General features: G+C 44.3%; 1 protein-coding gene across 1 annotated transcript in view; it reads left to right on the top strand.

The window, feature by feature from the left end:
* LOC119426017 (trafficking protein particle complex subunit 9) overlaps positions 1–11742 on the top strand; it is a 505336-nt gene that overhangs the window by 174792 nt on the left and 318802 nt on the right. Inside the window, exon 3 of the mRNA XM_037693579.1 lies at positions 10128–10246. Coding sequence (XP_037549507.1) covers positions 10128–10246 — 119 coding nt within the window. The remainder of the gene's footprint in view (positions 1–10127; positions 10247–11742) is intronic.

The following is an 11742-nucleotide window of genomic DNA, read 5'->3' as shown; positions in this document are numbered from 1 at the left end:
ATAGATAGATAGATAGATAGATAGATAGATAGATAGATAGATAGATATGTGTGTGTGTGTGTGTGTGTGTGTGTATGAATTAAATATTAGTCTATACATTAAGGACAAAACAAAATCAGTTTATCCTCAATTTGTGACCATTTAAAAAAATATTTCAAAGTTGATTGTTTTCTATGTAATATTTTAAGTTGAGAAGTAAATTAGATCTCATTGTTTTTAAAAACAACAAACAGAGCCAAATTAAAAAGTAGTCTTTTTTAAAGTTTTTTTTTTTACTTTTCAAGGAATGCAAATCACCCGCCACCTTTCATTCCAGAGTTTTAAACTAAGATCATCTAATATTTGCAAAGGACTGGTGAAGATTCTCAGTCATCCAGGACATGATGAATTCAAAAAGCGTTCAATACAAAAACAACTGGACTTTATTTGTAACAGAAGACGTTTCGCTCCTCATCCGAGGAGCTTTCTCAATTCAAAGAGCAGAGAGTGAGAGATACAGGTTATAAGGCTGAGTGAGATAAGACACACACACACATATATGTAGATTGGCAGTTCACACCTAAAAACCTAAACAGTAGGTCTTTGTTCCTCTAATTCACAGTCGAGGCCCCTCTATTCCCATCAGGTGTGAAAACCGGCTGGGAATCTGTTTTAAAGTTGCATTATAGGTTTTTGAAAGTGGAAATCTGAGGCCTCCTCCTCTGTTAAGAGACGGCTTTTCTCTTTTTACATAAATTGCTTCCTTCACCCCCCTCTCAAACCATCTGTGTTCTCGGTCCAAAATGTGCACATTTTGGTCCTCAAAAGAGTGTCCCTTATCTGTGAGGTGGAGGTGAACAGCTGAGTCTTGTCCTGAGGAGGTGGCTCTCCTGTGTTGAGCCATGCGTCTGTGAAGAGGCTGTTTAGTTTCTCCAATGTAGAGGTCTGGACAGTCCTCGCTGCACTGGACCACATACACTACACCACTCTGTTTGTGTATGGGTGGTTTGTCCTTAGGGTGGCCCAGCCTCTGTCTGAGAGTCCTGCTGGGTTTGAAATGTACTGGGATGTTGTGTTTGTTGAAGATCCTTCTGAATTTCTCTGATACTCCAGCAACATAAGGGATGACAATGTTTTTACGTCTGTTGTTCTCCTTTTTCTGTTTATTGGTGTGTTTTGTAGATTTCCTCGCTGACTTGACAAAAGCCCAGTTAGGATATCCACATGTTTGGAGAGCATCTTGCATGTGTTTCTGTTCCTTTTCCTTCCCTTCTGTCTTTGTGGGGACGCATTCGGCCCAATGTTGTAAAGTTCTGATGACAGAGAGTTTGTGTTCCAGTGGATGGTGGGAGTCAAACAGAAGATACTGGTCTGTGTGGGTTGGTTTCCTGTAAACTTCAATGTTGAGGCTGTCCTCTCTCTCCATCTGAACCAAACAGTCCAAAAAAGGCAGCTTGTTGTCGTTTGCATCCTCTCTGGTGAACTTGATGTTGTTATCGACCGAGTTAATGTGTCTGGTGAACGCTTCTATTTCCATGGCTTGGATTTTGACCCAGGTGTCATCCACATAACGGAACCAATGGCTTGGCTTTGTTCCCTCATAGGAGTGTAGGGCTCTCTGTTCCACTTCCTCCATGTAGAGATTGGCAACAATGGGTGACACTGGACATCCCATGGCACAGCCGTGCTTCTGTCTGTAAAAACTGTCATTGAACTTGAAATAAGTGGTGGAGAGGCAGAGATCCAACAGGGTGCAGATCTGGTCTGGGGTGAAGTTGGTCTTGTTGATTAAGTCCTTGTCTTGTAGAAGTTGTTTTCTGACGGTTTCTACTGCTTCAGAGATGGGTATGCATGTGAAAAGAGAAGTCACATCATACGATACAAGGGTTTCTCCTGGGGTTAGTTTCAAGTGTTGAACTTTGTTAGCAAAATCAATGGAGTTCTTTATGTGATGAGGTGTGTTTCCAACAAGAGGAGCTAAAATACCAGCCAGATGTTTAGCAATATTGTATGTCACTGAGTTCTTGCTGCTGACGATGGGTCTGAGTGGTGTTCCTTCTTTGTGTATTTTTGGGAGTCCATAAAGACAGGGAGTGGCTTACCCTGCGTACAATCTATAATACAAAAATCGATTGATTGTTTTCTCCTTTTCAAGTTTTTGCAGGTAATCTGTGACTTTCTTTTTGTAGGCACTGGTTGGGTCCCTCTTCAGAGTCTCGTAGGTGTTACGGTCGCTCAGTAGTGTAGTTATTTTTTCCCGGTAATCAGAAGTGTTGAGGACTACTGTGCATCTTCCTTTATCAGCTGGTAAAATGGTGATGTTTTGGTCCTGGCTGAGTGATGTTACAGCTTTCCTTTACTGTGGTGTGAGGTTTGAAGGAGGCGGTTTGGCACTGGAGAGGGTTGCTGATATTTCCATTCTGAGCTGTTCTGCCTCTCCTTCCGTCAAGTTGTTGTTCCTAATCGTGGATTCAGTGGCCGTGATTAGTTCCACAACAGGTATTTCTTGAGGGGAGATGGCAAAATTTAGTCCTTTTGCCAGCACATCTTTCTCAGGTTGTGTCAATGTCCTGTTAGACAAATTTCTAACCCACTGGTCCTGAAAATTAGTGTTGGCAACAACCTCCTGATCTTGACTGATGGTTTGTGATGAGAAAACCGCTCTCTGTTGTAATTTTAGAAACTTACTTTTTTGACGTTCCTTGCTCTTTTGATGTTGTGATAGCTGGGCCTTTTCAACGAAACAAGAAACTTCTTCCAACAGAGGAAATGGTAGCAGAGTAGACAGCTTCTGGAGGGTCTGATCCATTTTGAGTGAGAGAGCTTCAATGGTGAAGTGTATCTGTCTTATTCTCTCACTGAGCAGCTTGTTTTGAGCTTTCAGGAGTATTCTCACACTGCGACTGCATGCAGGCAGGTGTGAGCTCAAAAGTGAGGCTCCATGAAACAAATAATAATCATTCTGTCAGAACCCTGAGAACAGAATGGGTCATGGAGAAAGTAGAAACATCACATAGATAAAAACAAATAATCGAACATGGCGATGACCAGGCAGCCACCATACAAATATTCTCCACTGTCATCCCTCCATGCAGAGCCATGAAGGGTGAAAACCCTCTGGTGGAATGTGCTGAGATTCTCTGGAGGATCCAGTCCAGATGAACTGTAAGCTTCAGAAATAGCCTCACACAACCAGTGTGAGAGGCGCTGGGTGGATAGAGGACGTCATGAAGAGCTGTCCCAGTAATACACGAACATACGCTGAAAATGGCGCAGTGCGTCCGTGTGCGCCACGTAACATGAAAAATGTGCGCATGGGACAGAAGGAGGTGAGATGTTGCTTCCTCCTCAGAATTATGAGGAAGAGGATAAAACCCATCCAAGGTTATCACTCTCAATCTGAATGAGCTTGTGATGCTTCTCAGAGCAGGGTTAAAACGCAATACAGCTGAATTGCTGTCAGCTTGAATTCTGAGACATGAGGGAGCAACAGAGAGAGAGCAAACAAACACTCACTCTCTTTGCCGACGTCAGAACTAACAGCAGGGCTGTTTTAATGACAGTGAAGTGAAACCTGATTTAAAGGCTCAGAAGGAGCTTTGATCAGAGTGTGCAGAACCATCATTAGGTCTCACTGTGAAGCTAGTGGACGTGACACGGTCTGTGTCTTCGTACACCTTTCAGGAAACGCTTCATCAACGGGTGATTAAGAACTGTTCTGTCACCGAAGCCCTCGTGACAGGAAGAAATAGCTTCACCATAAGTTTTAATTGTGTTGAACACTAGATCTCTGTCCACCAGCTGCTACAGAAAGGACAGCATGCCACCTAGTGGACATGAGATGGCCTCCATGCCTTTCTCTGCGCACCAGCGCTGAAAAACTGTCCACTTGATGTGTACAGCGTTTTGGTGGAAGCAGCTCATGCGCCCTAAATGTATGCACCACATCCTGTGGGAGGCCCATCTTTTCTAAACGGATCTGTTCAGCGGACAGACTCAAAGATGCTGACCTATCGCTGGGTAACTCCTGATCGCTCTTCCTGCCTGGAGGAGAGTCCCCCCCAGCAGTTCCCACGGCCGACCCAATATCAGTCGCTGCAGATTCGGGAACCACGGAGCACATATGCGTTGGGGAGCTACGAGGATGACTGATGGTTCTTCCTCCCAGACCCGGTCCAGGGTCCATGATATCAGTAGGACTGGAGGGAACGCATAAAGGAGAATTTTTGCCACGGGCTGTGAGCAAAGGCATCCACTCCTAATGGTGGGTCATCTCGTGGGCTCATTGAGAACCATAATTGACACTGGGAGTTCTCCCATGTGGCGGACAGATCCACTGCTGCTCGGCCAAACCTGCTCCAAAATCCAAGAAATCAGCTTGAGATGGAGGCTCCAGTCTCTGTGGCGGGGACCGCCCCTCGACATGATATCTGCTTGCTTGTTCAGGACGCTGGGAATGTACACTGCTCTGATGGAGAGCAGGTTTGTGTGTGCCCAACACAACAGCTGTTTTGCGATGCATAACAGTTGGGCTGAGCGCATTTCTCCCTGACGGTTTATGTAAACTGTTGTCACTTGTTGTCTGTGTGGATCATAACATGCTGATCCCACAGCAGGAGGCAAATGCTGAGTCACGTTTCAGACCGTGAAACATTCTAGCACATTTATGTGAAGCGACATGTGGTCCAGCCACTATGCTCCCACTGCTTGGGACAGACACATTCCTCCCAGCTTGACAGGAACACATCTGTGAAAACTGAGACGTGTGATGTAGGCCTGTTGATGGGAACTCCCTCTGACAGAATGAGAGGGTTTCCCCAGTGATTCAGATCAGTTCTCACAGAGGGGGTCACAAAGATAATCAACCTCTTCTGGCGCACAGGATCTATGCACAGGCGGGCAAACCATCTCTGAAGGCATCTCATGTGAAGTAGGCCCAGTGGAACCACATGTGGGCCGCTGACATCGTCCCAGGAGTCACAATACAGGCAGAACTGTCACTGTGCTGCAGGGTTTGACTTGGCGGAGCTGGGTTTGACACAGAGGAGCTGAGCTGATAGAGCTTCGGCTCTCAGCTGTGATAAACGGGCTCTCATTGTAGTTTAGTTTAGCTCCACTTCCAGATAAACAATCATCTGGGATGGACAAATGGAAGTTTTTTTACCAGTTTATAGAAACCCTAGGATTAGCAGGTGGAACACTAGCGTTTTGGTCTGTGCCACAGCTTCCTAACTGGACCGAGCTAATAAGAGTAGATCGTCCAGATAAAGAAAAAACTCATTCCTGCCATGTGTAACGACTGCAGAGCCGTCTCCATGCATTTCGAGAACATGCGTGGGGTGTTTCAGAATGATGGAAATGTGAAAATATGCGCTCTTCAGATCTATGGAGGTGAAAACCAGTCGTTCTGGTGAAGTTCTCCAGCAGCTGTTTGTCAACATGTGGAATTGTCTCCCCATGATCGAATTGCTGATCATGAACAGGTCGAGAATGGTCTCATCCCTCTGTTTTTTTCTCAGAACCAGGGAGTAGTGGGAGAAAAAAACAACATATTTTCCTCTCTGTTGGGAACTCTGGAAATCACGTTTTTTCATCAGAAATTCCTGAACTTCTGACTAAAGAGACGAGCTCTGTTCTGGAGAAGACAGAACCGTCTCTATATAATCCCTCTGAACGGTGGGGGTTGAGCTGCGAACTGTAGCGTGTAACCCCTTCTGATCAGACGGTCCGTCCATCTGTCCAGGGAACGCATTCGCTGCCACTCTGAGTAACGCTTGGAGAGTGGGCACACATTTGTGTTGTGTCATGTTTCTCATGAACGTCAACCAGACTTAAAACCCTTACTGCCATCACTCGCTCTGGAGATTCTCCAGGGGGAACCCAAGGAGGGCTCCGACAGAAAAAGGGCTGCATGTGTGCCTCTGTGCTGAGCCCAGCCTGCGGTCACACATAGAGCTGAGGTGAGCTGGCGCGCACTGGGAGGAGGCGTGAGCTCTTTCTGAGTGAGACGCCGTTTCAGTGGAGGCTGCTGAAAAAAAAAAACAAAAAAAAAAAACATTATTTTAGCTGACGTGGCAGATGAGTGTTTTGTGATATTTACTGAACTGTGGTGCCATTTAAAATGCTGTTTAGAGGTTACTGGCTCATTCTGTGTGGGGAATGTGTGAAGAGAGGCAGCTGTGAGCTCAGCTGATCTGACAGTCTCAGATGAAAAAACTTTACTTCCAAAGGTGTTTCTGTTTTATATATAAAAACATACATCATCAAAAAAAACCACATACCTTCCCCTCAAGTATCTGTTACCTAGTAGAGGGGGCTGACGGAGGAGCGGGGCGTGAAGGATTCTGCAGCTGTGGAGCGCCTCTGCTGCTGTTGCTGGCCAAGGCGGTCCCAGCGGCCAGAGGGGCGAGAGGAGGACTGTGACGTCACCAGATGGTGTACAGTCTCAGACCTCCTCGGACCTCTGCGATTTCTCAGGGATGGTCCTGAAGTTTGCCCCGAACAGCACCTCTGGGGTGATTGGACCCTCCAGCAGGTCTTTCTGCAGCCTCTCGGACAAGGATGGTGAGAGGTGGAGCCAAGTGGTCCTCTGGATCAGGGTCATCCAGGTGGCGATGCAGGACAGGCAGACCGCAGAGGTGGTGCACATGTTTAAGATGACATTGACAGCTTTACAGAGAGAGAGCTCTTTGTCTCCTCCAGCAGATCTGCTTCCTCCAGCCTCTTAGAGATGCTGTAGGCCAGCAGGGCGATGTTGTTGTTTGCTGCGGCCGTCTGGAATGTGCACTGGTGAGCTCGGTTGGAGACCTTGTTACCATCTGGTCATGCTTCCCTGGAGGGACAGGTTGCTGGTCCATCCTAGAAAATTTTTTCCCCAAGTGTCAATAACTCAATAGCTTTCAACACAAGATGATCTGTGTTTTGATTCTGTATACTCTACACTGGTTTGTCGTCATTATCTGCATCGGTTTTTGTCTATATTCTGATTTACCTCATTTTGTATTTTGCTTTGTGTGTTACCTGTTGTTTTGTCTGTACAGCACTTTGGTTGGCCTTGTTGCTGTTTTAAGTGCTTTATAAATAAAGTGGTATGGTATGGTATATGTCACTGCCAGGCTTGGCTTCGGGAGGGGGACCGAGAGAAAAAAAACAGATCAGTAAAACCCTCCACTCTGGACTTGGAGGTGAAGGTGGAGACAGATGTCAAGCTTGCCGGGCCCAGCTGCAGCCTCATTCCAGTGTGACGTCACAGCTGGACTGCGAGGCCAGATGGGGTCAGGGCGACGAGCCGGGGCGACGAGCCAACCTTGCCGCCAGATCATCCAATCAGGGTGGAGGGAGGCAAGGGACAGAAAGTCCCTTGTGTTAACATCCTCCTGGATTATGCTGGGCAGCTCCGAGAGGAGGCGCCGACGGCTGGGACCGGTGTGGTCGCTGACGTGGGAAGATCTGAGGTGGCTGAGCACACGCTCGACCACTTGTCTTCCATCACTATGGTCTCCAGAAGGGACGGGGCAGCTCCGCATCGCCTTTCTCAGAGGAATCATTCGATTCACTATGTGACTCTGCGTCAAAGATGGGGGTGGCGGCGTCCCACATATAACGTCCCGCCACAGAAAAAAAGCACTCAGCGGAGCTGCTGCCAACAAAAAAAACAAAAAAAAACAACGACTTTTTGAGGGAATCATCCGATTCACCTAGAGAAAAAAACACATTAGAAAAGGCGGTGGCATCGTCCAGCGAATAGCGGCCCTCCACAGAAAAAAACATTCAGCGGGGTTCATGCTAACATCACCTTTTTGAGGAAATCATTTGATCATCGCGAGGAAAAAGCACGTTAGAAAAGTTGGTGGCATCATCCAACGGGTAGCGGCCCTCCACGGAAAAACATTCAGCGGGGCTGCTGATAACATCGCCTTATTCGAGGAAATTATTTGGTTACCGCAAGGAAAAAAACATTAGAAATGGCGATGGCATCGTCCAGCAGGTAGCGGCCCCCCACGGAAAAGCACTCCTTGGCCCTTACCTTGAACAAGGCTGCTTGTCTGCTTTTCCTCGGGGAGGAAGATCTCACTGGGACGACAGGAGGTTGGCGTGGCGGAGACCCAGGTATCCTTAGCAAAGGTTGTGCCAGTCAAAGCTGGACAACTTTTCCTTCTTTGTTCTTCTGACAGTGCTAGCTAGCTGGCTGAAGAAAAAATGGGAGCCGATTACCCGGTCTCACCGTAATTTATACGTACCACAGGTAAGGCCCACTTAGCAGGTGGGCGTGGACTAAAGTTTTCAGTGCTGCGCTGCGAGCCTAGGGATAAACCCACTAGCGACAGTCTTAGAGGGCGAAGTCTATACGAAATAGAATACAAAGTTTTAAGCAAAAATATTGGACCAATGCCTGCTGCTCTGAGTATGTGTTGGAGATGATAATCTGCTATTACCACATACAAGATTAGCACACAATCAGTGTCATACTTTTGCTAAGGTCAATTATCCTATTATTAGAGATCCTTCCTGCCTACAGCCATCAGCATCAATAACATCGCTTAATGAAATGAGGATAATGAGTTACAACAACAAATATTTTCCCTTTGGGATTAATAAAGTATTTTAGAATTGAATTGAATTTTTGAAATGAATTAGTTGTAGCAGCCTTTTTGAATTGGGTTCACTAAATCTGTTGTAGAGTTGCAGCTAATAATTAATTTCTGAAGGATTCCTGAAAATCTGTTTAGTAGTTGATAAATTTTACTAACAGATAGTCAACAGTGGTGCCAAAAGATTAATAGAGAAGTTTAAAACAAAGATCTGGTGCAATCTGTTAGTGTTCAGAGTAAATGATGAAGCTCAATACCTTCACACGACTATTAGTGTCATTTTCGTGTTTGCAAAGGTAGATGAACTGTTTCAGCCCTCTTGAATTAAGGTAACTCCAAAAGTTACTCCAAACAGACATAGAAAATTGCATGATTGCCTGCCTTTCAGGTCTGCAGACAATAACTAGCATAGCTTTTCCCCATTTGGGTAGCATAGAGGGGAATTAAAAATACCCTCTGTTTATGTTGAAAGCACGAAAACTTGAAATATAAGTGAGGTATTGACTTCCATTTTTGTGTATGGCTCCATCTAGGCAAAAGAAAGGTTCCTTTCAAAAATTGGGTTGCCACATCAAAAATCCAAGATGACTACCTCCATCAATGTCTGTCCATGTTGTGAGCATGATAACTTGAAAAATAAGTGAGTTACCGACTTCTATTTTAGTGTGTGGCTGCATCTAGGCATAACAAAGGCCACTACAGTACTAACAGCTGGGTTGCCAAGTCAAAATCCAATTTGGCAGCTACAGTGTGTGTGTGTGTGTGTGTGTGTGTGTGTGTGTGTGTGTGTGGGGGGGGGGGGGTATACATGTATGTGAGTTACTGCATTTATGTATGTATGTATGCATGTGTGTGTGTGTGTGTGTGCGTGCGTGCACACACGCACGTATGTATGTGTGAGCTGGATAACAAGAAAAAAAAAAAACCAATAAAAACACACTATATTGCTTAAAAGTATAGTTCACTCAAATAAGTAGGCTGACCAGAGATTAATCTATGGTGGCTAAGGACACCACTGACCACCCCCCTGGCCTGCCATTTTACCTGGTGGTTGAAAACTTCAAATATTCAATATTCAAATCCCTCAGCGACAGGGGACACTACTGGCGTACTGCTTGCTCTGAAAAAATAAAATAACACTTCCTCTGTTTTTAGTTTCAGTTTATTATATCCTAATGCAAATAAATCATCTGTCTATGAAATGTAAAAATGTAGATGATACTCTTTAAAGTGAAGCTCTGGTTTGTGTTTATGTTTAGTCTTTAATGTTAGGTGTAATCTAAATCTGGGAGTGCAGGGTGGTTTCCAGGGATATAGTTATTGTGAGAATGCTGTCTAGACAGAAGATGCATGGAAGAAAATAGTTGTATTATGGAAATAATTAAAACAATTCAACACTTAGCTATTCATGAAAAGCATTATAAATATAATATGCAATATTAATATAGTACAGTAATATGAGTGACACTGTGCTACTTTGCCATCTGCTGGGTAACAATATCCCTTTCTTTACTATCTTTATACATATATATTTTTTCTTTTTCATGATGTATGCAGATGGGATCAGTGTGACGGGTCTGCATGTCTGCAGTCCATTCCGGCAAGTCCTTAAGCCCAGGTCTGAGACCAAGTCTGTCAGCAGTGAGTCTGGGAAGGCTGAATACAGCCACATTAAGGTAAAAAAGTTTCTGCAACATAAAAAGACAAGTCATGAGTACAAATTCAAGTGTATGTTGGTACTCATTTTGGGATTTCTATGTACTCATTGGTTTAGGGCTAAAACTAAACATTTCCATTGTGGTGCAATCTCACTGCACTATTTTTCAATCTATAAATATTTCAGTTTGTGGTTTTAGAATTTTAGATATATGCCACTAGAAAGGCCATGAGCTTATTTAGATGTGATCTCACCTTGCTTCAAGTGGTTCTTTGAATCAGCACACAGAGCTCATAGATTTTTAAGAGTAAGAGGCGGGTTGGAGCGAATCAAAAGAGGATAACGGTTTGTCGAGGGCTTACAGATGTCTAAATGTTTCTGAGTGTGCTCTAGCACAACAACTATCTGCAGAGGTGGTTTGATGCTTTTTATTACCTCCCAAAGCCAAAGGAGCATTTTTATTTTCACTGTGAATCAACAGAAGAGAAAACAAGACTTAGATTTACTTTTAAGATGTTCTGTCAAACAAAAATGTATTTTCCTCTTGTCTCCATGGGACAGTTTGTCAGGATGATGACTCATGCATTAAGAAACACTCAAAGAGCTTTCTTTATTCTGGTTAAACAAGATACAAACTAAGACAACTTTTCACAAATATGAGTATTACACCTGGGCAATGAAAATCTGAGTCACTCCACTTTGGTTTTAGCTGCATTCCTTTGGGCTGAGATGGTGTAGAGATAGGACAGCCGACTTGGGACCAGAAAGTTGCAGGTTCAACTCCCCACCATGTCCACATGTTGTGGTGTCCTTGAACAAGACACCTAATCCCTAATTGCTCCCTGGGTGCTTACATAGCTGCCCACTGCTCCACCTGTGTGTATATCTCAGGTGTGATGGATATATGCAGAGAACTAATTTCATCATTGTATGGGAACATACAAACCGGATTCCAAAAAAGTTGGGACACTAAACAAATTGTGAATAAAAACTGAATGCAATGATGTGGAGATGGCAAATGTCAATATTTTATTCATAATATAACATAGATGACAGATCAAAAGTTTAATCTGAGTAAATGTAACATTTTAAAGGAAAACATGTTGATTCAAAGTTTCCCAGTGTCAACAAATCCCAAAAAAGTTGGGACAAGTAGCAATAAGTGGCTGGAAAAAGGAAATTGGGCATATAACGAACAGCTGGAAGACCAATTAACACTAATTAGGTCAATTGACAACATGATTGGGTATAAAAAGAGCTTCTCAGAGTGTCAGTGTCTCTCAGAAGCCAAGATGGTAAGAGGATCACCAATTCCACCATTGTTGCGCAGAAAGATAATGCAGCAATACCAGAATGGTGTTACCCAGCGTAAAATAGCAAAGACTTTTAAGTTATCATTATCAACCGTGCATAACATCATCAAAAAAATTCAGAGAATCTGGAACAATCGCTGTGCGTAAGGGTCAAGGCCGTAAAACTCTACTGGATGCTCGTGATCTCCGGGCCCTTAAACGT

Source organism: Nematolebias whitei, chromosome 19 (assembly GCF_014905685.2).
Source record: "Nematolebias whitei isolate Nwh7 chromosome 19, NemWhi1, whole genome shotgun sequence".
Taxonomy (NCBI): Eukaryota; Metazoa; Chordata; class Actinopteri; order Cyprinodontiformes; family Rivulidae; genus Nematolebias; species Nematolebias whitei.
The sequence above is the reverse complement of the archived record's forward strand: the minus strand, read 5'-3'. Positions and strand labels throughout refer to the sequence as shown.